The sequence below is a fragment of the Ischnura elegans genome, chromosome 3, assembly GCF_921293095.1.
Source record: "Ischnura elegans chromosome 3, ioIscEleg1.1, whole genome shotgun sequence".
Classification (NCBI taxonomy): domain Eukaryota; kingdom Metazoa; phylum Arthropoda; class Insecta; order Odonata; family Coenagrionidae; genus Ischnura; species Ischnura elegans.
Genome location: NC_060248.1, coordinates 13,229,172 through 13,256,463, shown reverse-complemented (window position 1 = coordinate 13,256,463; position 27,292 = coordinate 13,229,172). Strand labels below are relative to the sequence as shown.

General features: G+C 38.0%; 2 protein-coding genes across 5 annotated transcripts in view; both read left to right on the top strand.

The window, feature by feature from the left end:
• Positions 1-22,666, top strand: part of LOC124155453 (transforming acidic coiled-coil-containing protein 3) — a 37,708-nt gene extending 15,042 nt beyond the window's left edge. For all 3 annotated transcript variants that reach the window (XM_046529274.1, XM_046529276.1, XM_046529275.1), the window contains exons 3-9: positions 410-576; positions 2,297-4,728; positions 16,290-16,398; positions 17,866-18,037; positions 18,500-18,677; positions 19,689-19,955; positions 21,369-22,666. In XM_046529274.1, the coding sequence (XP_046385230.1) occupies positions 410-576; positions 2,297-4,728; positions 16,290-16,398; positions 17,866-18,037; positions 18,500-18,677; positions 19,689-19,955; positions 21,369-21,911 (3,868 nt within the window). In that variant the 3' untranslated portion in view covers positions 21,912-22,666. The remainder of the gene's footprint in view (positions 1-409; positions 577-2,296; positions 4,729-16,289; positions 16,399-17,865; positions 18,038-18,499; positions 18,678-19,688; positions 19,956-21,368) is intronic.
• A 2,449-nt stretch (positions 22,667-25,115) lies between these two features.
• The window catches only part of LOC124155452 (programmed cell death protein 4), a 41,324-nt gene continuing 39,147 nt past the window's right edge, over positions 25,116-27,292 (top strand). Inside the window, exon 1 of one of the 2 annotated variants that reach the window (XM_046529272.1) lies at positions 25,116-25,595. In XM_046529272.1, coding sequence (XP_046385228.1) covers positions 25,298-25,595 — 298 coding nt within the window. In that variant the 5' untranslated portion in view covers positions 25,116-25,297. The remainder of the gene's footprint in view (positions 25,596-27,292) is intronic. The other variant, XM_046529273.1, reaches the window with a different exon arrangement.

The following is a 27,292-nucleotide window of genomic DNA, read 5'->3' as shown; positions in this document are numbered from 1 at the left end:
GTGTAAAAACTGAAATTATCAGTAAAATCTAGTTTTATTGCAGAAATCAAGGAACCCAACCAATGGACAATATTTTCCCCAAAAAGTGCTCCTATGTAAGACTAAAAAGCACCATGGAAAACTTCCTGCAAACACATGCAAATCCTTCGGAAAACCATGAAATTTCTGGAAAATTTTAAGAAATGTACTGTTTTTTTATTTCCCCTGTGGAAAGGCATGCAGCATTTTTTTTAAATTAAGATGAAATAGCTGAAAGAAATTGTTCCTGCTTGGCAAGTTTTGGCTGATTTTTTTCTGTGCCAAATTTTAAGAGAACATGTATCCAATCATTATGATTTTAAATACATTTTTGGCTGCACTCCTGTGGTTTGAGACTAATCCTTACTTCCTACTAATTTGCTTCTGGCAGTGAAAAAGAGCTAGTAGGAGTGATTGATGCGGAGACAAATTCAGTTGCCTCAGCATCAGTATCGGATGGAAGCTTTCAGAGTTATGGTCAAGTGAATGGCAATCCTAGCACATATCTTCCCGATCTCTTGCAACCTGAGGCAGTTTATAAACGTCAGACTGAAACTGGTGAGTATCGAATTTTTTTATGTTGTTATTGGTTCAGAAAGTCAAGTTGTCATTTGAATTGAAGATCTATGATATATGACTCAGGCGACTTCAACCTTGAAAGTGAAATTATGTATTAAGGTCATTGTAATTATAAACAGGCTTCACAAAATGTGTAAATTATTGATTCAACATTGGGTTGTTTGTGTTCTCACTACCTGTAAAAAAAAACCAATACCCTTGAATTTGAGGAGCGCTCTCAAAAATGAAGCTATTTCAATGCTAAAAAATTCATATGAGATACTGTTTATTTCTTTTTTGGATTATACAATTTTTTAAATTTCTCTGCTTAGTTGTCTTTCTTTTATTTAATTTTTCCTTTAAAAAAATACAGTAGACTCTCGTTATTATGAAGTTCACGGGACCGAAAAACCGGAAGTTCGTAATAACGAAGTTCATAGGAGCATTTCTTTTAGGAATCATCTAAAGAAAAAAAACATACTTCGTCAAAATTTCCTGTATCTTCAATCTCCCACATTTATTATCTTTAGAGTCTAGTATGTAAAATAGGCAACTAAATCATGCGCCATGTCCTCGATATGCGAAGGAGATGCTTTGAGAGACCTTACTTGTTTGTTGATAAACCTATGCTAGGCATTGAGGAGAGTGGTTATCCTTTACAATACAACACTGCATCACAATATTGTGCTAACTTATGATTGTGACGAACTGATCTAGCTTGCAACGTAGCCGAAGCCAGAAAAATTGCTGTAAGCGGGAAGAAAGAATGGGCGAAACGCTGAACAGTTCTTGACTTCACACTGGATTAAATGATACTTTGTTCAGATTATGCCCAAAGTGCGAGTTCCTGTGCGCCACGTAGTGTTGCATTGGCAAACTCCGAAGGTGCCAAATTTGAAATTTAGGGTGCAATTGAATTTTTCGAATGTTCGTATCTCTGAAAGTTCGTAAATCCAATGTGCGTAGGAAGAGGACTAACTTTACTTCCAATTTACGGGCATTAATGAGTGGGTCACCATAATTCCTTAGGAATGAAGCTTATTATCTAATGTTGAGTGCATATTGAAGTATCTTCTTCTGAGGAAAGAACTAAAATTGACGCTCTTGGACTCAGTACAAGAAGAGAACTTAAACGTAGATCAATGATGATATCGTAGCTAAGTGTATTTCCACCTAAATGCCTTTGCAATTTTGCGGGACTTCGTAATAAAGTTCATTTTGTAACAGCCGGGTCCGGGACTGAGGTTTATCTTTCGTAATAACGAAAATTTCGTATTGTTTCTTTTACTATAGGTTGGATAGGCCTTCTCGTCGGGACCAATGAATTGCTTCGTAATAACGAGAACTTCGTAATCACATTATTCGTAGTAACGAGAGTCTACTGTACTCCTCTCTGTGCATATAATCATGTTTCCCATCATTCAGTTGTGGGTATTCCAGTAGTGTTCATTTCCGTCACTTTTACCAATTTTGATATAAAGAAGCGAGAATGAAGATGCATACGACTTGTTTCCTCTCACAGAGCCATCATGTGGTATAGATGGTTGTTCTATAAGCCAAAACGTGCTGTATGCATTGAATTATTGAGGAAAATTGCAACTACCTTTGCTATTTCATTCACTACCAAAATATTGCTCAGTGCTTCATTTGTAGAGGTATAATGAAGCATGAATAAGGATCATTAATAACAGGATTATGTATATTATGCTGCTCTTTTCAGATACTGACACCAATGGATATGAGAGTGCCACCGAAACTGAAGCACCTGATGTCAGTGAATTCCAAGATCTAGCATCGACATCGGAGGGACCTTTGTCCGAGCAAGTGTGTGTGCCAGCAACAGCTGCTTCCTTGAGCAACCTTGGTCAGAGTGTAAGCTCCTCTTCTCTTGAGTTGCCTTTGGATGTTGACCCCAGGCACAATCCATCAGTCAAGAGTCAAGACCTCTCCGAGTCATTCATTGGCCAATTTCAAAGGCTTGATATCCACTCAATCTCGGAAGCCTTTCATCCCGAGAGAGTGGGTCAAGATTGTGAGTTGGGAAACGTATCAACTGACTCCAGCACTGGGGATTCGATTTTTTTCCCTTGTGACTCAAGTTTTGTTGGATCAGAGAAGAGTGTTACTGCAAATGACTCCGATAGTTCACTAATTGATAATCATGTGGTCTCCAATGATGTTCCAATTGCCATTATCAATGAAGAGGTTCAAAAAGGACTGAAGAGTGACAATACTGTGCTGTTGGCTGCCGGCCCTGAAGGGTGTCATGCAGATGCATCTCTGAAAAGTGTTGATCAGTATCTTCTCATCCAGGAAGAAAAATCAAGGGCACAGGATTTGACAGTTGGAGGAAACAGCAGTGTCGTTGAAGGTCTTATTGAAGCCGCAGAAGTATCATTGGTGAAGGAGTCGCAGCATCAGGGACCAAGTCCCGCAGATCAAACATTCTTTGTGGAAACAGATAGCAGCGAGCCATTTGAGAAAGATTTATCCAGCAAATATGGGCATGGTCTCACTGCAACATCTAATGCTTGTGAGGTAGACACCCAAGATAAAGTATCACTATCGGCAGTGAAATATTATGAAAATGAAGTTATTGAAAATGCTGATGGTGATGTCGAGTCAATCACTAATGACTCTAAGGCATTGACCAATACATCTGGACATTCTGTAGCTCTCCAAGATCCAATTCAATCCACTGATGCTGCTCCAGTATCTTTCTCTGAAGGTGGGTTCTTTCTTCAGTCAGTGGAAGGTGTCCATGGTAATCAAGAGTTAGCACTGAAAGATGTGCATTCTGCCCCTTCCTCATCTACTTGTGAAAATTATGCTGTGAGCTCTTCTTCAGGGAATTTAAAAAATAGGGATGGTGACGAGTCTGTCGGAAAACAGGACTTAGGCCATCAAAACATTGTGCCAGTGTTAATTGAAGTTGGAACCCCAAATGCCAAGGAAGACAAAAAAGAACTTACTCCCCGTGTATCCCCCCCAGAAGTCTCAATATCAAGAACATTAGATTCAGTGAATTCAGCAGACTCTTCCTTGTTTGTCGAGCACCTCACTACGACCAAAACTGAATTGGTTCAGCAAAGCTTCTCTTCAGAGCCTCTCTGTGGTGGTGCTACTGCACAAGAATCATTCTTGGAAGTTGGAGAATCAGTGGCATTGAAAGATTCCTCATTTGTTTCTGGTTCATCTCATGACTGCTCACTGAGTGATGCAAATGTAACAGTAGTTGTTGTTGGTGATGAATGTGTAGATGAAAAGGCACCCAATGAGGAAAGTGGCTATGATGCAGTGGAAAGAACCATCCAGAAGGATGCTTTGTGTCGTGCTCAAGAAGAGGAGTCATTGCTGTTGAGTAAACTTAAAGATTTATGTTGCAGCCAAGAGAAAGATCTTCAAGAAGCTGGAATTGAAAGTAGTTCCCTCAATGATGCCACTAAAGAATTACTTCCACAAGCTACACAGTTGCATGATCTGCTTCATGGTTCAAGCACCACTTGTGAGTCTGTAGAATTAGCCACAGAGCCCAATGGATCTATTGTAGAGGACAAGGCTATTTTGGCAAGTACCTACGAGGAGGAGACATCGTTTCATTTCTTGGACGAGGTTAGTGACGACACTCTAGATCAACTGGCTCTGGAAGCTGCCCGAATCTCACAACAAATCCTCATCGCTGGGGATGGCAGAGACAGCCAGAGTTCCGCGAGTTTCCCCCTAGAAGAGGAGGACTCCATTAGTTCAAGTCCTCAAGACATGACTGACAATTCTCACAAGTTTGAGGGCTCTTGTCCTGATAATAGACAATTGTCACCACAGTTGAGAAACTCAGGGCCGAAAGTTTCTGGTGACAGTGACGACCCACTCGAAGTTGACCCATTCAAGCGCCGATCAAAGCTCAACTCATCTCCTACGCCGGCCCAGGACCAGCTCCAAGCTGAGGAGATTGACCCATTCAAGCGCCGATCAAAGATCAACTCATCTCCACCGCCGGCTCGAAAGCAGCCTCAAGACCAGGAAATTGACGAGCTAAAGAGGCGAGTGGAGAGTTCTCCTCTGCCCAAGGCTCAGATCATAAATACCTCTTTGTCGAAGAAAGAAGAGAAGCCAGTCTGTGAAGAGAATTCTCCGGTCAAGAGAGTTGACAAGGTAAGGTTTTGCTTGAGGATAAGATCATACTACCTCTTGAAAAGCCAACTTTATATCTTCATATAGCCCAAGTTTATATAATAATAATAATTAAAATAATATAGTAAATCGACTTCATTGGATGAGAAGGGGACTATAAACTCCCATCTTCCTTCTAACCCCGATCTGTATGTATATGCTGTCATGATCAAAATCTCTACAGTTAATTCCTGATGTGATGTGTTGTACCAGATGGTAGTGTATTCTGAAACTCAATTTTGATGCTATTTTTCTATAATTAATTGCGTGGTTTTCATAAAAAAAAACAAAAGTCATAGTACTTCATACCAAAGCGTATGCTTTTCTTATGCCATATTTGATGCGTGTACAGCTGTTTTGGTAAGGAGATTTTTCAGTTAGAACAAAGAAGAAGTTAAAATATTTTTGTTGTAAGCACCTGGATTATTTTTTAATTAACACAGTATTTAATCATTGTATCAAAACTAGAGATGGGTCGAATAGCAGATTTCTCTAAATCGAATTCCAATATTAAATCATTGCTCGAATATTCGAATACCTAGAGTAGTAGAATTACTCAAAGCATATAAAACGTACATAACTTCTTCTATTTCAATTTATGAATGTATATATAAAAAAGGTATTCAGTGGAACCTCGATCTATCGTTTTTACAAGGGGATGGACGTATAAAACGATGAATGCGGGAATGTTTGACTAAGTTTGACTGGGGAAACCCAAGATTTTGGCGAATACATAATTGTGATTTCCTTTAAAGGATTTTATCAGGAATTTAGCTGATTAATGGAATATTTTTAATTTTATGGAAACAATTTGGGCATATACAGTGGAACTTGTTTAGTACGTTTCTGAAGGGACCACAAAAAATGAACGTACTAACCAGGAAAACGTGCTAACGAGGAAAGTAAAAAATAGCAGTCAGGGTAATTGCAATTTGTGGAAAAGTCGTAATAATAGCAATTACTATCGGTAGTTCTCGTAGGATCGCCTTCCTGAACTCTTTTAACCTTTAAAATAAAGAAAATGGGCGCTACATGGAAAAACAATACCATGTGAATAAAAATCACAATGTTACATAGATTTCCCGAAGACAATTACCGTATATCTCCGAATATAGTCCTCCCCCGAATATAGTCCCCCCCCCCAATTTTGAGACCTCAGTTTTGGGAAAAATTTTAAAATGTAAAGGAAGGCAATTTTTCTGTGGTTAGCAAGTTAAGATTCTAGATTCGATAAAAACTATTATTTTCTGTGAAGATTAAGAACAAATTGTTCACATATTTTCCATCACAACAAAATAACTATACCTAAAACATGTTGTGATCCATTGCATGTATCAGTATAATTTATAGTTCCTTAACCAGATGTAATGAAGAAATGAGAAATTTTTTTAAGTATCCAAGGCTATTGTATTTTTTAAACCTTCACAAATTATTAATATTTTTGATTTCCAAATGACTACAGACAATTTCAATGTATAAGCTTTAACTTAAAGCCCATAAACAGTATTGCATTTGGCCCTGAAACTTCCTTAGATCCAGTGTAACACACCCATCAAGTCATCACAAATCCAAGTGACCTGAAGAATTTAGGAAATCTAAATAAAATTGTGTTAAATAAATTATAAATATTATAAAAATATTGCTATCAAATGCCTGCTAAGCAAAACAATTAAACTACAGGACTTACAAATATCAAAGTAATAAAATTAAGAAATAAACTTTTTCCAACAAACATTAAAACTGAAAAAAAATTATATCAATTTTCAATGCCTCGTCGCGAATCATTGCATAAGTTACACAGAGAGCTTCTGCTCTGCATTTGCGCACAAATTCGACGATATTTTCCTCTAATTCTTTGAATCTGCCGCATCGAGACCCCCGAAATGACTTCCGCGATGTATTAGCGCTTTGCTAGCGCTGTAAATACTATGATTTACGGCGTATTCTGCAACGGCTATTTTTAAATCGGCGTCGAAACTCCGTCTTTGAAGGCCTCTAACCTGCGGCAGGATTGATCCTCATCTTTCTACTTGATCCATCACCTCACTGTTGAACGTAAAATTATTTTTAATAAAGAAAATATCGCGGAAATAATTGCGAAACGTTATGCGACGTAATTTATCGATCCTATTTACCCTGACGAATTGAAGATATTCCTCAATAAATTGATTACACTTTCGATGCTGAGTCGCTGTATTTCGATCAAATGCAGTAATGCCGGCGCTTCTGGTTTAAAGTCGTCGATTATTGCGCCTTTTCAGAAACAAATGCATCACCTATTGCGCATTCTTGTTCTGTGAAGGCGGTAAAGGCAGTGGTTGTAAACACGAACCGCACGGACGTATAGTAGCTACGGATGCAATGAAATGCTAAATCGTCACGAAAGGTTCACTTTACCTGTTTATTTTTCGCAATTATTTAAATCGTGTAGTTATTAAATGAGCGACGGGTACATATATTATTGATTCAATTCTAGTGTTCGATTAATGTAATGATAGTGTGTGTTTAGTTTTCATTTTAATTATTTACTGTTTTGCGTCATTAAGTGATCAGTGTCGATTGAATTATTCTAACAATACTTTTCCAAGAAAAATTAGCGGCTACCCGATGGATTCCGTGAAAACGCATATTCGATATGCTATTTGAATCGGAATAATCGTATCTGTACAACATTTGTGGTAAAAATTGTCTTAATTTCCGGTAAAACGTGGCAGTATTTACTAATATCTCCGATTATAATCCTCATAAATATACTTAAATAGAAAGACTACGAGAACATAAGCTAAGTCATTTCTTTTTTGTCACAGCATACTGGGAGAATATAACAACTACCCTGAGTATGTCAACGGGTTGTTTTTAAACATCATAAAAATTGGACAAAATTATATTAACCTTAAATTAAGGCAACAGCCGTACACATTCGCTTCTGGAATAAAGCCATATCGATTGTTATATCGATCGATATATCGAATAATAACACGCAAGATTAATAGATTACGACGTAATTACAAGAAGATTTTATATTATACAGTTGAAATTTACTTTAAAAATTTGTTTAATGTCGTCTGCTTTCGTGCCGAGATCAAGTATTTTTAAGCTAAGCTTCGCGTGGAGATCCAGAGCATCGTCTGCTCCCGCAGCAGTAGTCAAATACGCTAGTAATCCGTAGCATTGACGTCGTGCAGTACTGCTTTGGATAAAGTGGGAATTGGATAAGACTCATTTCTTCATCATGATAACTAGTGCAATAGCAACGATTGCCCACTCGTGAAATTTGTGCGCAGTCGGCACTCCAGAGGCAACAGAAGGTGAGGAGCTCGGGGTGGGGAAAATTGGGGCTTCTCATTGGCTGCAGTTTTGCATAGTCAGACGTTCCTGATAAATGGCCATATTTTATTATTTATCACGTCACAAGAATTGAGATATGCATTTGAATAAATCACGGTCGATGAAAGATATGTGGAATGAATGCAAGAATGTTAATGGCTAGTAATAATAAATGAAATCATGAATTCGGAGCTTTACGACCCTTAAGAAGATACTGGAGAACGAATTGCGGGTTGCGTCACGGCTAGCAATTGAGCATACTAACCAGGAAAGCGCCATTTTTTCAAACGTACTAATCAAATACTTTTGCCTGTATTTTGTTCCGATGGCACCGGGACCGAGAGAAATCGCCGTACTAAGGAGGAACATACTAACCAAGTTCCACTGTAGTTGATTCAACTAATATCTCTTTCAAATATCCTAAGGGGACACACCACCTCACGCAAAAATGATTGCATGCCGTCTTGGCATTTACACTGCTACGATGGATTTCTGTCTGATGTATACATTCATATCTACCAAATGCCATTTCAGCGGCACGTTCATCTGATACTCGGCTTCATCCAAATTCTTATTTTCAACAGGTAGCTCGCTTTACCCCCACTCCTACTGTTAAGTGCTAGCGGACAATCTGAGGCGTTTTGCAAAATACACGCGCTTCTCCACCCGATTTTCTTCAATTATTTTCAGTCCATCTTTGGAAGTTCTCATGAGATAAAATGGATGAATTCGAATTTCTAGCTGGGAGAAACCAAATATCCTGAGAAAGTATCCCTTCGTCTGTGACTGTGGCAATAGAGATTTATAGCATAACTAATAAATTGTAACTTTATATATGTTTTCGGAAAAAATACCGAATCAACTTCCGAGAAGCTCAGCTGTGAGGATATCGAGTTTCGCCAGAATCCTAAGTCTCCGTCGTATTTTGACATTTATTCCCTGCGTAAAATGCTTATATAAAGTCAGAAATGCATCGCGTTCAGTCTTATTCTTTTTGAAATCACGTGCACATTACTAATATTTCAATCCAATAAAGGTGTAATATGAATTGCCGAAAGTCATTGTTAGACATCTTTTGGGGTAATAGGCGACTCATGCAGCAGTTGACCTCCAGGAATGGGGAACTTCAAAGCAGGTAGGCAGAAAAAGGTCAGTGGGGGAGAAAGAAGGAAGGGTGAAACACGATTCTATTATTCTCCTGTAACTTGATATTTTCTTTTGAAGCCTTTGATTTATGGTCTTCGTAATACGAACTCTGCGCGAGCTGGGGCCTTTTATTTGATTTCGGAGAGGAGGAAAGCGTCGTAGGAGGAGGGGCCGAGGGCTGATGGATGGAGGGGGTAGCAGATTTTGGAAATTGTGCTACGTAGTTACTATCCCACGGCACTGAGGTTCTCCTGGTGGGGGAAACCAGGGATTTTCAGATTTTTTCACCCGATCATTTTCGGTTCCCCACGTCGAACTCTTTTCACCGCTCTAATCCGCAAATTTGATTTAGTTCGTCAACTTGCCTAAAACGGTGCTGCATGCACTAAACAACTAGAGTTCTCTACATTTTTCTGAGTCGACTACCAACGACGTGCATGCGACAGTGTATGGTGCGAAATTCTAAGTATTTGAGATCGTGCCTTTAGCATAATTATTCGAGATCTCGAATATCGAATACTTTCTAGTATACTATTTGCACATCTCTAATCAAAACTTTGGTCAAGTGATTATGAATTTAGTTTAACATTTCTTTAAAAAGAAGCATTCAATATAGCCTCCTAAATGTATGAATTTGAAAGGACCAGAATATCCTAACTTAGCAAATTTGAGGGTTTGTGAAAGGTCAGTTGTCTTCGTGTGTTGCCAGTCAAAAGCATTTGTCACCAAGTTGATTTGTGACTACCCTAATAAAATACAGCCCCTCTCACTTTCTATGACTAGTGTACCCATAAAAATGTGACAATATTCATACTTGCATATTGGCAATTTTCTTCATGCTTTAATGCATATGTGTGCACTAATAGTGGAATTTATAACTATCTATTTGAGCATCGACCAAGTCTGTAAGGATGAAGCTGATGATTACTAGATGGACTAATCAAATTTTTTATATTTGGGTCCAGTCAGGGTTGTTTATTTTTTAGGCCCTCAAGCAGGGTCACATTTGATTGAAAGCCTTATTTTTTTGCCAAAGCTTGTAAAGTTTTTGTTTTTATTCACTTTTAACTTAACAAATAATTTTATTACACTTTATAAACAAGTTTTATAATTTGAAACTCGGGGGCGAAAACACATCCACACGCCATGATTATTACAATCCAACTCCCATTCTTTGCCGTTCCCAACAATCTCCCTCCACCATCACTTGCCTCATTCTTGCCTCATTGCCTCCGACTCAACTAAAATAAAACTCGAAATTAATTGTTACAAGCTGTTGCATAAATCTCTAAATATGTCTATGAAAGCCGACTTAAGGAAATTACCTGGAACAGTCGAAGTAATGGGGTTTGAAAGAGTCACAAAAATTCATGTGTGAAAAAGCAGTTGGCTTTAATAATATGTACAGTGGAGCCAAAAGTTTGAGAAAGAAGTTGAGCAGAAGATTACTTCTTTACATGTGGGCTCACTCACGTGAATTCTAAATTGAACTTAGACCAAAGCTTACTGCAGTGATATTGCCGAAATTATTTTATAAATCTGTCCATTGCAGAGCCAGTTGCCTTTGCCAACTTGCTCCAAAGGTTGTTTGTTGCAAGCAACTGTATTTTGCACAGTTGTGTTATTAAACGAGAAAAGGGTTATTTTGTGGCCCATATTTGCACTCTCATGAGAGTAATCTGTTTTCATTTCAAAATTTTCACCATACCATAGAAAGTGCGTTGAAGATATTTTCAGGGACAAGCCACCCATTGGAGAAATAAGGTCTCCTTCTGGTTGAGTATGGCTTCTGTTCAAATTCTGTTGAAATCTTGGTTAAACTTGGAGTGTGGATACTGAATTCATGTAAATGTGCACTACGCTTGTCTTATATTGATATACAGCAGACTCCCGATTATCCAGGTACGTTTTATCCGTGTTGCAGATTTTCCATGCATTATCTGTGGTGAGTTCACTCTCCGATGTTTTCTGCGATCTTTATAAAAAATAAATAAATCAGACGTAAAAGCAGCGGGATATCTGCATTTTAATGCGTGGCTACCTCGGGCCTCCATCAGAATTCTCTTCTAAATAAAGAATTATTTTATTTACTTGCTGGCTATGAATGTTCCAAGTTTACTTGGGTGTGTGATCTTGCATCGAAGACAGTGATCAGCAACAGGAAAAAATACTCTTTGAGTAATTTTGGAAGAATCTTCAATAGCTAACCAATCTTAATTTAAGAAGAATTTTATCTGCTATCATTAAATGTATCTTTCATATCGCAAATATGCAATTATTGCCGTGGACTCGCATATGGTTGAATACGGCCCAACAGAACCAGAGATTTCGTTGCACTCGGGCATGGTTACGCTGTGACAAGTAAAGGTCAAATTGGAGAGGAAGGGAATAATGGAAATGGATGAGTAGAAGTGAAGGCAACGGGGGAAGTGGAAGTAGATGTAGCATGAGTTTAACAGCCGGACATATTCTTGCGCAACAGTTTGCCATAAGCCCTGGTTTCCTATTACAACTGCTAGGTGGGGTGATTATGCGTCAGTTTCCATCACGGGAGTTCCATCTTCCTGTTTTCCAAGTGATCGGTGCGGTGCACGATCGCAATCAGTGATCACGGATCCGCATCCCGGGCAACTTGTGCAAGAGGCAGTGTGGTGCCTCACAGTGTCGTTTCCGAAGTCACGGTGTGGTTTTGAAGCCTTAGTGCCAACCACCTTTCTGAATCCGTGATCTCGCAGCCACGGATTTGTGGCTTTCGGAAACCAGGTATTACACGGAGCAGCCAGCATGCGAGTGCAATCACTTTATTGCCACTAAAAAGATTGCAGTCACAAAAAGAAAGCTCTTAATGATGCCGGAAAGAAATCTAAAATAACATAAAATGCGCATAGATAATAATGGAGTGATTAATTTTTGTGCATGATGAAAATTACATGAAATTAAAGTGAAAGCTTGGATTATTTGTGTCCCCGGATTATTCGTGCTGCCTCTCCCCATTATTTTCCTGGATAATTGGGACTTAGCTGTGGTTGAATAATATAATTAATTAGTTGCTCTCATGATTTCTGGGTTTCCACTGTATAGTTTCATGCCTGATAACAATTTTGCCTTCACGTCAGAAGTGATGTTTAATGAAAATGTACGTATTGCCAGAGTATGCATCTTTCATATCAGGGACTTCATTTGGAAAATAGCAGACATTGACAAGATATGTGAGAGGCAGTAGTGACTAATTGTGATTCAGCCGTAGGGAAATAATTTGCACCTTAAGGTATATTGTGGTTAAGGTGTGGCTACGGTTCCTGTAAAAAAAATCAATGAATTCAAATTGACACTATCTTTGGGAATGGTAAAAATTATCATCAAACATTGTCTTTGTAGCTTATAACCAATATGTCTGCTGTAGAACCATGAAAAACTGAGGGTCACCCCTGTCAAGCAGCTGATTTTTGACAGTATGCAACTGAAATTTTCAAACATGATTAGAATATTCTGCAATTAAACAGATTTTTCTTTGGTGTATTTTCAAATGAAATCACAATAAACATTTTAAAAATTCATTCACATTTGCTACTGTCGGTAATTAATTTTTTTGTGCCCTGTGTGCCATTTGCCTCTATCATAATTTTATTCTCTTATAAGTTTATTTAGTTTCTGAAATGAAAATCCCTGATTTATAGGTTTTTATTTGATAGTTTATGCAGTACTTTATCTAAAGTATTTGCATATTATTTTTCCATTGAATGTAGGGAATGAGTGATGCTAGGGAGGCTGATGAAGAAAACAGTATCACTTGGCAGTAAGTTTGTTGTCTTGGGATGTCTTGTTTTAGGGCAACTACAATATGACAGGGATGCTCCCTTTTAGTTCTTGTTTTTTTTAATATTAAAATACTGGTCAAGGTCTCTATTATTTCAACCCTTTCTTCTTTGTTTATTTGTAAATGCTTACAATCACAGAATCCAGCATAATGTATATACATAATTACCATCGGGTCAAGTCATCTATCATGCAAGTTACGTTGTGCATTTGTGAAATTAGTGATTTATTGTTTTAGCTGTTGTTTCCATTTTCTATTCTTTGTTGTGATATTTTTCAAAGCATTTTCAGGGGATGATATTGGATTATAAAGACTTGAAGTTCAAATTTAATATGATTGCTTGCGAGAAATTACATTATGCATGTACACGTTCAGCTTGAGGAAAGGCCTTTCGGTCAATAGCTTTAATTTTTTATTCGAATTAATTGGGAAAATGTTAAATCAATCAAATAAGAATTATGTATGAATGATGATTAATAATTAGTGGAGCAGTTATAATTATTAGATATGGATTATTTTCAAAAGGTAATCTATGAATTTTCATGTCATGAAACTTGAGGTATTGTCGACCAGAGATCTAACTACAGTGAATTAAGCATAACAGTACACCTTTGGGCATTTGGTGATTTATTTAGTGCCATTTCGATAAGCGCTAGCTTGTAAATGAATGAATTATAGGAGTAGTTACATTAATTTCAATTTTACTATGACTGGCAATCAAAATAACCGAATATTAGGAAGTATCATGTATATAAAAACTCACAAGAATGTTGATGGAAGAGCTAGTGTAAATGTTATCTAGACTTAAGATTGCAGTCATTGATCGGGGTGGATCTGCTAACCTGGAATACTCTAGGAATGTCAGTCTTCTGGGAAAACTACTGGATACTTGGGGAATTTGGCTAGAGTTTTGGAAGTATCAGCTTTTGCCCCATGCAGCATTCATCTGGTGAAAACTATTCGTTGAATTCTCGTGACCCACCCAAAGCAAAGCGCAAAATAATTTTATTAAATTTTTGTTTTAATTTTACGAGATTTTAATATTTGTATTGGAATGTCCTCTTCAAGTAACTTTCCTTTATAAGGGTTTTCTTCTAGGATAGCTACTTAGTTGATATTTTTCACATATTTGGTTACTAATCAGCAGAACTAGGTATTTGTGTGTGGATTGGGTTGGTGTGGTGGCTATAGCGTTGGAGTGGTAGAGTGGTTTTTATTGGCACCTTTAAATTGGAGTAGGCTAATGCTGATGCTGGGTTTCTCTCCACCCTTCCTTCCATACCCTTACCTCATGGTGCAAATGACCCGTCTCAGTTGCCTCTTCCAAATACTATAGCTATTTGTGTACAGGCATCCCCCGAGTTACGTATGTCTCGACTTACGTAAATCCGTACTTACGTAAGCGATAACCGTATTTCAAATGATTACGTTAATTTTCGAATGCGAGCGCGAAGAAGTAGATATTCGCTCGTACAACCTATGGTAGAAAAAATATCGAATAGTTATAGAGTTTTTTACGTGCTAACAATAACAAAGTGACCCATTTTTGTCATTCCTCGAAGGAAATTTCATTAATTTCTGTAGAATAATGGCTTATAAATCCCAAGTCAGCAATCAACGTGAAAATTTGCAGTTCTAGCGATGGATGTGGTGGCGTATGTGGTTGCGCTCATTTCTTTACGATACAACTTGTTATACAGCAATCTCTGAAGCTCCAACGCAAAGGTTCGACTTACGTAAATTTCGACTTACGGATAGTCTGCCGGAACGCATCTCTTACGTAACTCGGGGGATGCCTGTACTGGACTTCAGTTCTTCACTGAGTGAATTCAGTTTAAGGTCACTGTAGTTTATTTCTGGTTGAATTCACTGACATGCTTAGAAAATTTAAAATAGACATATATCCACTTGATGTTATTTGTCAATCAGGATAAGGTGATGAGCAGTTTTTTCCTCATTTTTTCATGTGGTAGCTTAAGTTTTAAGGAATGCGTAGACTGGTATGGAGACTCATGTAATGGAGATACATAACTTGAATGTGGAGAAATTTTTCTATCATCTCCTTATGTTAAACGAAGCTCTGCCTGGAACGTGTTACTTTGTACTTGCTGGTGTACTTGGGTGCAAAGCTATTCACACCAAGAATGAAATGAAGCATGAAAAAATCATTTCGCTTAGCCAGGATTTGATCCCAGAATGCCTGTCAAGTATGCAACCAGGCTTGGTGTAATAACTGGTAGAATACAATGTATAGGTTTTTGTGTCATAAATTGTAGACCTGAGAGGCAATGAGGAGGTCAGGGCTCCAATCCTGCCTAAATCAAGGGATTTTGTCTTTCTGAATTACACCATTACAGTAAATTCAGTGCACCCGGCATAAAATGCCTTAACAGCCATTTCTGTGGTCAGCAGTTTCTACCCCATGAGAAATATTTACCCCAAAAATGCATATGTTTTGGACTGGAAAGCAAAGCAATATTCCCGGAAATCTCAGGGAATTTATTATTTCTTCAAAATGGACACCCAGTAGATGAGTGTAAGATGAGTGAAATTTATTTCCTCTTGCATTGATTAGTGCCTTACTCAAGGAAATGTTGCACAAATATTGTTACGGAGGCACTTGTTAGTGTAGCAGATTGCATTATTGAGTACAATCAATCAGGTGAGGCATAGCTGGCATTAATTTTTACATTGTAAGCATTGTACTTTGGTGTAGAGACTTCTCTGGAATTCGCTAAGATCAGCATGGAGGAGTGGGGTAGAGGAAGGAGACGCATAAGGAAGAATGGGAGTGCTTTGGCAGTGGTTTGTGCCTTTTGAATTCGGGGGAAATTGGGGGAGTAATTATTCTGGCTTACACCCCCCTCTCCCCTTCCCCAGCCTATCGATGGAATTGCAATTAACAGTGTGCAAACTATGCATTTACCGATGGGAGTAGATACGTAAACATACTCACCAACAAAATTGCACCTTGGTAAAATTGTTCTAACTGCACGCATTCATAATCAGGAAATAGGCACTGTTCTAATTTCACGAATTTATCCAGCGTTTGTCCTGCCACGTTCTTGCACGGGTAAATACATTGTGTATGCAAGGCTTAAGGGTGCCAATGAGCTGATTTGTGCTTAATCTTAACCATGTCATGACGATCCTTGACAGAATTTGACTGATTGAGTGATCATTCTTATATTCTCTTAATTTTTTTCCCTCAGTATCATAACAGGTATATTTTTTTATTTATTTTAATTTTCAGGTTGAGGTAGTTGAGGCTAGTGCTGTGCCTCCAAACCTAAATCCAGAAGTGAATCTGAGTGAAGCTGGCCCAGACATAGCCCAAGACGAGACATTCCAATCCTCTGATGGTAATTATGCATTAAGTAGTTGATATAAAAGAGGGCACCCCTACCAAGGGAATGTTTTATGGGATGTATCTCCTGAATGGAATGTTACCTATGACTTTGTAAGCAGCCTGTCACCTGCTATTTACCCTTTCCACAAATTATCAGCTGAGGCACAGAATTATTTGGCTTTGCCGGGATTAGCTGATGATAATGCAGAATAACTGAGAAAGTAATTTCAACTGCAATTCCTACTGGTGACACTTGTGATGTCTACCCTTTCAATTGCATCCTATGATGTGATATAATTTCAGTTCCAACCTTAATATCAATCAGTATCTTGGCAGTAAATAGGACTTCAATTTCCAATTCTCAATGAGGATATCCAGCAGTGTCTGCAAGTTTTCAAATTGATTCGATCTCTTCTTTTGTTCCTATGCTGAGGTTGTACATAAGGTTATATCATTTTATTTCCTTTCCACGCTGAGAAACACTCAGAGCTCTTAACCTGTTATTAATTTGATTTTTTAAGAAAATTATAGCTCTTGTAGAAATTATTCTTAGCACAATATTAACTCTTAGACTACAATAGCAATCATTTACCTTCTTTCAAATGTACATAACAGAGATGCAACCGTGCATAACTGCAAATCTTAAGTTGTTAGAAATGATATATGACATCAATAACATTAGGGAAGTAGAGTAATGGACGGTTCTGAATTAAGTTACATTGATCAGGTTACTAAGGAGGTATTAGAGAAGAAATTTATCACTTTGAAAAGGCTAGCAGAGTGTAGAATTTAGAACTGTGTCAAACAGTTGTTCAGCAATGTATTAATTAAAAATTGTTGCATAACAATGTTCGTAAATTTTCCAAAATGATTGAAATAGACATAGGTGCATGGGATTACAAAGCTGGTGAATGAAAGGAAATGTGTTCTGTTCTCCTTAAGTCGCCCTTCCCCATTTGCCCAACCTTAGCAAAGCATTTGGCAATTTTTACTTTTCACCATTTATTTTTCTTCACTCTTAATATTCTTTTCTTTATTATGAACTTTAGAGAGTACTACATTTTGTTTATTGTAAAACTACTGATCCCACAGCTGTTAGTCTCTCTTCAATTGTCTTGTTATTGTTGCCATGTTGATATGTGGATAAGCCACATTGATTTGTTTTGCAATGAAATGAAATTTAACCAAATAGTATCCAAGTAATCAATACATTTATTCATTTGCTGCAGGGTTTGAAAGGATGTGAATGATGTTCACTGTTACACATTTTGTTGTTAAAGGTTCCTTTTTTGTGAAGATATTTATGGATAGTAAGTAATTTTCTGGGTCTTTCAGCATTATTTCTTCCATACTTGTATTTTTTTAATGTCAATCATCAAATGGCTTAACATATTTCCATGAAAGTGAATGGTAAAGGGTGGTCAATGAATGTATTATGTTAATGATTTTTTGTTGATGTTTTCCATTTGTTACTTCACAGTGTTTAAAGATCCTGCTGCCTTTGACTTTCTTTCACAAGTGGGAGGCTCAAATCAAAGTGTGAACCTTAGGACTGAGTCGCTGTATGTGAAATTTGACCCTCTCTATAGTGGTACCCCTCTTTCGGTGACTAATAAAAACATTCCATTGCCATCGAGCATAATGGCTAATAGGTAAGGAAGTTCTTCTCTCTCAATTTTGTGCATACCATCAGTAAACATAGTTATGAAAGAGCTTTATTATACACTTTGCTTAGAAATCGAAAGAGTAGTCTTTCATCTCAGGTGACATTATTTAGCAATGGATAGTGGTTAGATTTTGCATTCTTGAATATAGTAGCTGGGGGTCACAATTTCTGAGTTTCTATCAAAAAAGGAAACTTCTAAACTCATCCCCTGGGGGATAGAAGTTTTCGCATGTTGTAATGAGATATGGCCCTTCCTTTGTGACCAAATAAGCACATAACATATTTTTCCATTATTTGGTCATTTTCTAATTTGATTTATTACTGAATGAAGCAGACTTTGCTATTGTGTTTTTGGCTTGTTTTGTTGCCTCAGTGTTTTCAGGTGCACTGAATTTTGGTTAGTGTATATTGTTGCTCTTTTTTCAATGCATTTAATTTTGTTCTATAGTGGTGGAGATGCCAGTAATGCCATGAAGAGCACTGTTAAGTCCAAAGTGAAAGAAGAGAAGGACAGCTTAGAGCTCTCCTCTGCCGGCTCAACCCCTCGGAAAGAGGCTGATGTTGACAATAAAGGTGTGAGCAGTCCTAATGCTGGATCTCCCATTATTTCACCAACTCCTGGAATGGTGAGCAACCAATAGAATATTGTCTCTCTGTAGATTAGTATTTATGTGCATTCTATGGAGCGTATAATGATGAAGTGAGGCATCTTTGTTCCTATTTTTCTCTTGCATTATTCACTACTGTGATCAGTAGGGTCTTTATTTCACTTCACTCAATGCATGTGATGGGTTAGTTTTTGGGATTTTCCTGATTTCCTGTTTGTGTTTCATCCATTTGATTAGATCATCTTGGCATTTAAACCTATGGGAACTTAACAATAGGGAGTGCAGGCCCATGATCGTAGCTATAGTTTCTGCTTTATATTGAAAACAAGTGATGAAAGACTTACAGACAATGTGCATGAGAGTTTATGTTCACCTGCTAGTAAAAAATGCTAATTACATTATTTAATAATTTATATGAGTTCTGTACTAAAAATTTTATTATCAGTGAAATTGTGAATATCTTGCGAGCCATTCTTCAAAGTTATCTACTTCCTGGTTTCTTGCTCTTTGCTCTTATTGTCACCTAGATTGGAAAGTTAAAATTTTCTGCAGACATTGTTTTGCAGAATTTATGAATAAGTATTTGTTAGTAATTCCTCAGTGCCCTTTGAATACATTATTTCAAGTATGATATTGATTACCGTCATTAATTAGAGCTCAAATTTGTGATGGTCATCAGGATTACCCAGCACCAATGTTGTTTTAGGTACAAAGTATGACTGAAAACTACAGTAAAACCAACACAATAAATTATGTGTATTGTAGCATCACTCGTAATGCAGTAAATGTTTAATGTTCAGACAGGAAGCATGTAGTTATCTTCAAATAATGGCAATCATCTGAGGTTTATGCTGCAGTCAAAACTTTTGGATTCTGATTAGAGGGTTATTTCCCGTAAAAAGTATTTTTACACATCCTTCCTGCATAGATTCAGATGTTTCTGATTTTTCAGCATCCTACTTGCATCCAGTCATTGGGCTGTTTGTGATGTTTCTACTTGTTGACATTTATAGTTCTTTCTTTGTCTAGATGAAAGCTGATTCACCAGAGAAATATCAGTCGGAGCAGTCTTCAAATGGCTGCACAGTTGAGCAGCAGGGTGTGGGTCGGCCTGTGTCCATGGTGGGTGGGCTGTTGCCTGGGGGTCTGACAATGGCGGAGGTGTCAATGGCACGGGAGTTGCTGGCTCGCAAGGAGGCTGAGATGGAGCAGCGTGTAACGCAGGAGAAGGCAAGGGCAGACGTGGCGGAGAAGAAGGCGGAGGAAGCATTGAGGCTAGTGGCGGAGAAGACACAGGTAGGCATTGGCTGGGCAAGGTCTCTTGTGGCTTGACTTGTACTTGATGGGTAACTCATCTTTAGAGTAAACATATGAATTCCATTCATCCACCCCAGGTTAATCCTTATCCACCTTAAGTCAGAATTGCCCGAGTCTTGACTTAAACTAACATGCATTTCACTAGGATTCCTAGTTTTCAATGTATAATGTCTGAAAAAAAAGTTCTATCCTTTAGGTTTGAATATGCTCATTGACAAACTTTACCAATTTTTTGCTAATATTGATTTTTGGGTGAGTTAAAAATTCATAGATGAAAAGTTACAGCAGTTATCGTGTCTACTGAAAAGTGATAGAGTAATTTCTTATGGTCAACCAGGCAGGAGGGTAACAGACTTCAATTTTAAATAATATAATTTTGCTTTGCTCTTTCCGATTGGGTAGCTTCTCCCTTAGCTGTGGCGCAATTTTGTGAAAGAGAAGACTTCATAGTATGAAGGTGAAACCATGGCACTTGCTATGTACTTCACAAACCAAACATGGGAGGTTTTGCTAATAGGAGGATCTTAAGTGTAGTTTTCCATGATTATAAGATTAGGTCTGGGGTAATAGTTATTCCATATTTTAAGTTCTTCATGGCTTTCTCGATTTCACTCCTTTGTATACTTGGGCTGTAATTGTTTTCCTCAACGTGGTTCTGGTCACCTGTGAATGTTTCTCCTAGGGGTATCAGACCTTAGTTGAGATCATCAATGTATTTTTTCCATCTATTGCCAATGTCTCGATCTTATTCATTAGCAGTTTCCCATTCCTATCTCTTAATGTTTAATTACATGCTCTTCCCCACTCCTTCTTCAGGTTAAATCTAACTCCTTAAGTCTTCTGGTGATCACTAGGGTCATTTACTCAATACCCATCACTCTTTTGTGATGCAATTTCAGCCTATCCATCTTAAAGTTCTCCCTTTTCCCACAAAGCCCGAAGGATCTTTGAGTCCCTTGTTCATATTCTGACATGTTTGACTGGTGTACCCTTCCCTTTAGACCCCACTTTGAGAATCTGATTTGGGGATTATTTTACCTTAGGATAATTTTACCAGGAAGGAGGCCATCAATTAAAACTTGGAATTAAAGGTTGCACCTTCTGGGGATGATAATATGATCTTTTTTCTAATCTTTGAAAAGCTGGAGACTCCAGGATTTAAACGTGTGACCTATGAATTGAAAGTCAACCACTCAAATTATTACACCACCATGGCTCCCAGGTCCTACCTCTGTGAAAATTATTTACCCTAAATTCTATCTGCAAACTGGAACTTGTAGCATACATGTAGTACACACTTGTAACTACCTGTTTATTGTTCTACCTCATTTTTTTGTATTTCTCTGCTAAATGTTTATTTTAGCCAGATAAAATTTCCTATCTATTCTGCAGGTAGAGAACCAGATGAGTGTGATAATGCAAGAGTATGAGAAGACGATATCACGTGTGGTGGCTGAGAAGGAGCAGTTGAAGCAGAAGTGGGAAACAGAGCGTGAAAGCCTCAAGAGGGAGCGAGATGAGGCATTGACCCACCTGAACAATGTGGAGCAAGCATTCTCGGATGTGCATCGCAAGTATGAGCGAAGCAAAGCAGCCATAGAAGGCTTCAGGGCCAATGAGGACACGCTGAAAGCGAGCATAGCTGAATGTCAGGCGAATCTGCGCAAGCAGGAGCAGCGCTATGATGTGCTCAGGAGCCACGCAGAGGCACAGTTGGAGGGTGCCAATCAGGAGTTAGAGAGTGTAAGGCGATCGCAGCAGCTGGAAATCACCAAACTGCGTGCCATGCTCAAGAAGACAGAGCTGCGAGCAGCATCTCTAGAAGAGACGGTGGAGCAGAAGGAGAAGGAGAACCAGGAGTTGGTGGCCATCTGCGATGAGCTGATTGGCAAACTGGGTGCAGTGGGCGTGAGTGCTGCAGGGGGGGGCAAATGATCGCTCCCATATAAGACATCAAAATGGGCTGTGAATGACTTTCTTGAACAATTTGACTTTCCTCGATAAATGTCAAAAGCAAGGAGTTGATTGATACATGTGCATATGTTATGAATAAATTTGTCAGATATTTTCATGCAAATGTTTGTGAATATTATTTTATATTTTAATGGCAAAAATCTTAGTTTTAAAAGAGCTTTAAGTATAAATCTTGTTGTATTTTTACGCTTTCGCTTTATTATTTGTAGTGCAACATTTAATGTACCTATAGATCATAAATGCCTTGAAATTATTGAAGTTGCTGCAGTATGCACTATTACTACAGTTTTTTTTTGTAATTTCAGGGTAAATTGAATCACTATTGAAAAGTTTTACCAAGTTAATTTTATTTCGTACTTACATGATTTTTTAAATGATTATTTGTTGTGGTAACATTGCTTTTCGTGCTTTCTTATTTTGTAATTAATCCATCCAAATTTATTTACTGGCATGTTAGAAGGTGTTATTTCAATTTATACTTAAAAACTTTACAATGGGTATATAGTGGGTTTATTCCGGCCAAATATATTTTCTTTATTTAAAAAACATGTTATTGAAAATGTAGTATCTGTAAATATTCCTTTTTCATTGCTAATGTATATTAGCTACTTCTTAAAATGCTGTCAGAATGACAAATGTACTGGTTTTGTATCATTCATGTTAAAATAGAATTTATTACTAATTTCTTAATGAAGAATTAAAACATTAAACCCTGATTTCTATTTTTCCTTTGGAAATATTTTTTTCCGCTTAAAAATGTACTTATTATTATCCATACTTAGAGAGAAGGTATAATCACCATTGGTGAAACTACGGGGAGGAATCAGGGGGATGAAACCCCTAAGAACCCTAAAAACATTTTACCACAGCAATTCTTCCAGTTTGGAATACAGTTTTATGTTTAAGCCTTATTTGGCCTATTTAATTTATTCAAATTAGTAGCTTACATATTTGCATGATTTACATTGTAACGAGTTTCTTTAATTAGTAGTACAACAAAATTAAATAAGACCAAATTTTGTGTACATTTTCTCAGTGTGCTGTGTTCAATCTGATCCATCCCCTCCTCAAAGCTACGATTTAGTTGAACCACTGAAAATCATGGAGCGGTTGAAAATAGGAGGTTAACAAGAATAACACATTTGTTTCCTCATTTCTGCACATTTGATGGAGACGCTGAACACTAGAAAGGACTTAATAAATCATTTTGGGTGATTCCACTTGACACATTCAGGGTGGAGCATGTCAATTAGTGCAGTCCAAATGTGGCTGGCCTAATGAAAATTTTTCTCAGCTGAGTATTTTCTTCTTCACACTCTTGATGTCTCCTTTGACATGTCTCTCTGTACGTTTACCCTTCAGTTGAGTTCTAGTTACCCTACAGTGCACTGTTCTTGGATGTCAGCTCATGAGTCTTTGTGAGGTCTATCTTTTCTTCTCTAGTTTTCAACCAAAACAGCAATCTGATTTTGATGTCTTTCCAATGTGTAATTGATAATTAAAGTGGACATAGTTAGTTGCTTTACATTGTCCATAAAACATTGAGATAACTTAGGACATTACGCTTTGGAGTGATCCACAATGATAGTTACCATTTTTAGTTCAGCTGTGTACAGCTTCTTAGTTGTTACTTTTTAAGACGATAGAACCTATACCTATAAGACTAGAGAGCTATACCTATTCCTACTTGCTTGTTATTCATAGTGTTGCCATAACCAAAACTTTTAGATGTAGTATTTCTAATAGTAATGATAGAGCATTCTCATGATTTTCTATCAGTAGCATTAGAAAAAGGACTGAAATCTATAGACATCTGAATGATACACAGTTTCTTTTTACAAAATTTTATAGATAGGTAATAGAATGATCAATAGAGCTCGGGTAAACTCTATGAATGAAAAAAAGGTTATGATTTGGATAACAGAGGTTTATCTTACCTAAACATACCAGCCTCCACTTCATGAAATTTCTACTGGTGAAGTCAACATTATAAGCTATCATCTACTTCTAAAAAGGTCATGTTTTGACGATGAACACTATTTGGAACAGGGTTGATTTAAGTTAACATGTCCAGAGCAAATTATTCATCTGTTACTCTTTTTATCAAAGACAGTTAAATTTTGTGAATAAGGGAATACGATATTCCAGTGAAGCTTATTGTGACCCCTCGAGGGGTCATAACCATCGAAACTTGTGCTAATAGTAGTGGCAAAGGTGTAAAAAAAATCTTATCAACAGATTCGGCAATGGTGATTATATATTGGCAATTCTGAGCCCTAACCCTATGGGCGTGGCATTAGGGATACGTAATGGTAAATGGTATAAGGGCCAAGAACCTTATGGCGGGGATAACAAAGTGCCAAGCAAGTACGCTGGAAGGGTACATCGAGCACGACTGAAATGTGGTTAGCTTTCCCAAAAATATGAGTGACCAACAGCAACACACAGCGTATGATGATATGCTTAATTTTTACGTGAATAGATGCATGCGTCAACAATGTTCGTAAATCTCTTAGCAAAGTGGTAAAAGAACCAATGGAATTTCTTCACTCCTGACTATTGCGAACATGAGGAAGACAGGGTGTAGGTGGATGACATAGCAGCAGAGGGGATTAAAAGGCATTGAGAGATGAGACGTGTGTGCATGAATGAAGGACGAAATAATTTAAGGTTATCGAAATCAGCTGTTTATGAGCTGGATTTGAATCCATGAATTTCAATGGCACACATCCACTTGGAGGGGTTATTGAGTCTGCATAATTTTGATGGAATGAAAAGAGCTGTCATTTTGATTTCTTCTGCGGATCAATACTACTTGAAGTAAAATTTCTATTCAGGGAAATTCAATTTCTATTCAATGAAAGTGATATCTTTGGAAACTGTAGAGATACTTATACGGGAAAAGTATGCCGTCTCGAAATTCGACTTGCATTACTTTGGAGTCTAAAGCTTCGTTTGTGCAACTTCCATAAAAAACAGCCTTACATGAGGTATGCTAGTCAAGTAAATGAAGGTGGTATAGCTGAATAATTAAAACGACGGGGGGAAAAAACGAGATGAACAGCAGACGGTTGTACACGGACGCAAGGGGCCGATCGGGGCGGACGATGTGGTTCTATAAATGCGGGCACTGCGCAGGCGCGAACGAATCGCTAGTCACGTGGCGTAACCAAAACAAGTCGAGGGCAGCGTAGTATTTGGGATATTTGGTGAAGTTTGCGGTGGAAGTGGTCTTGTGAAAAGAGGATCATATTTATCTCCGCAGTATTATTGAGGCTGAAAAGCTTCTTCCATTTAGCCGTTATATACGTACAGCTGACTAGTAGTATTTACATCTATTGTTGAAAATGATGGACAGCGATGTTATTAACGGACATGATGTCGATTTGGACGGCGTGAGCGAGGAGATAGATGAAAATGGCGTCGGATTATCTGGTGCCGGAGTTGACGGAGAAAGAACAATTATAGAAACCGATTCAAGCTCTGTCAACGCAGATGCGAGGATCAAAAAGAAAGCCAAGCGGCTGATAAAACAACTCAGCAAAGAGGCCGTTCCTATCGGCTCCAGTGTTGTCCAAACCACTAGGCATTGGAAAAACAGCAGGAGGCCAAGGAATGGATTTGGAAGAGGGCTGCCTAAGAAAGGTATTTGAACCCTGTGCTTCAGTCCCATAATATCGGATTAACAACGCCATATTTTCCGTTCATTCCTTGGTTTGTGCTGTAAATTTTGTTTTTCGGGTTGTGTAAATCGTAGATTAGCTATTTATTTCAGCATTTCGGGTGAATATTTTGTTATTGTTGTAAATTTTTTTATGAAATGAGGTTACTTCCGATGATTGCATTTGTAAGCTATCTATTTTAGTGAGATTGGCGTTCACTTGTGTGGTCTAATGTTTTTACAGCGTTTTGTTGATCTTGAGTATCCTTGAATTCTGTTACATTTGTGTGTGTCTTGCATAACAATAATAGTCGGTAGTCAGCTGAGTATACCTCATGATAAAAAGAGCGCTTGTTTACCATGGTTAAAGTAATAAACAATACTACCTAAGGTCACTTCTCTTGACCCACTATATTCTTGCTATTGAATTTGTGTTACCGTTGGCTGTTGGCAATGCCCGGGGAGTATCGCATGTTTACCAATGAGACCTCGCCGTCGTGACCGACTTGTAGTTATCTACGTCGTAGGCTGGGAATGAAATCGAGCCCGACCGAAAAAGGATGACATGGCTTGGAAATCGATTCCTCAAATCGGAATCATTTACGTGACGTTCAATTTCTTACAAACTACCTCTAACCTCCCGTGTTGACTTAAATTGGGGGTTGTGATGTAGGCACATTTCCTGAATAAAAGCAGTGTAAGCATCTTGTTATTGCTTGTAGTTGCGTTGGTGCCCGCTCTGACCTTGAGGGTGATGGCGTGGTATATTGCCCCCAGCTACTTATGATGTCCTGCTTTTATCATCGCTTAAATCCTCTAGTTCTTCTCTTTAAGTCTCTTTACTTCGGGTGATTCGGTAGTCCAGCACCCTCAAGGAAGCGATAATTATGCGTTTTTACGCCAATCCCTCATCTACTCCTTTCTTAAACTTTACCGGAGTTTGATTTCTCGACTGCTGCGCCTCGATACTCTTAATGATGTATTACTGAATGATAATGGATTACGCATCGTGTGCTTAGGCTTCGCACCCACTTCCCGACTTCGACTGGCCTTTTTGACGAGGTGCTTGTCCCCGCACTAACTGTACCCACACAAATTTCGTCGTGTAAGATAAGGTGCGCGACTGCCTCTTTCCAGGGAATCGCCCTGTTGTAATATTGTTGACTGTCAGTTGTTACCGTGTCTATGTACTTGCGCGGGGAAATGGTTAGCCAATCACGGTATTGGGGTTAATACCCTCGCGATGTTATTTTTTTATGTTTTGGATTGGCAAGTGTCGTGCTTCTCGGAGAACAAAGGGGTGCGCCTTCTCCCCAATGAGGTTTCTCGAGTGAGCGATGGGCCCGGTTGTACGCTGAGAGCAATCCATTTACGGATAGGACATTAGGTGTTAGCAATTGGGACAGAGGATACTATCATATCAATGCTCCCACTCGTAATCTTCAATCTAGCTAATGATCGCAGTTATCGGTCATTTCGTCTTACAACCTCATTATGCTTAGTCTCCACCCAAATTCAATATTATCATTATTATTTAGACCGATTTAAATGTTTATTTTCATTTGAATAAGTGAAAATGATTTTACACTCCAGCTCTATTTTCATTTATAAAAAATGTATTTTGTGTGGTGCATGATGTTATACTGAATTATTAAATTATTAATTAAGTATTCTTAATACC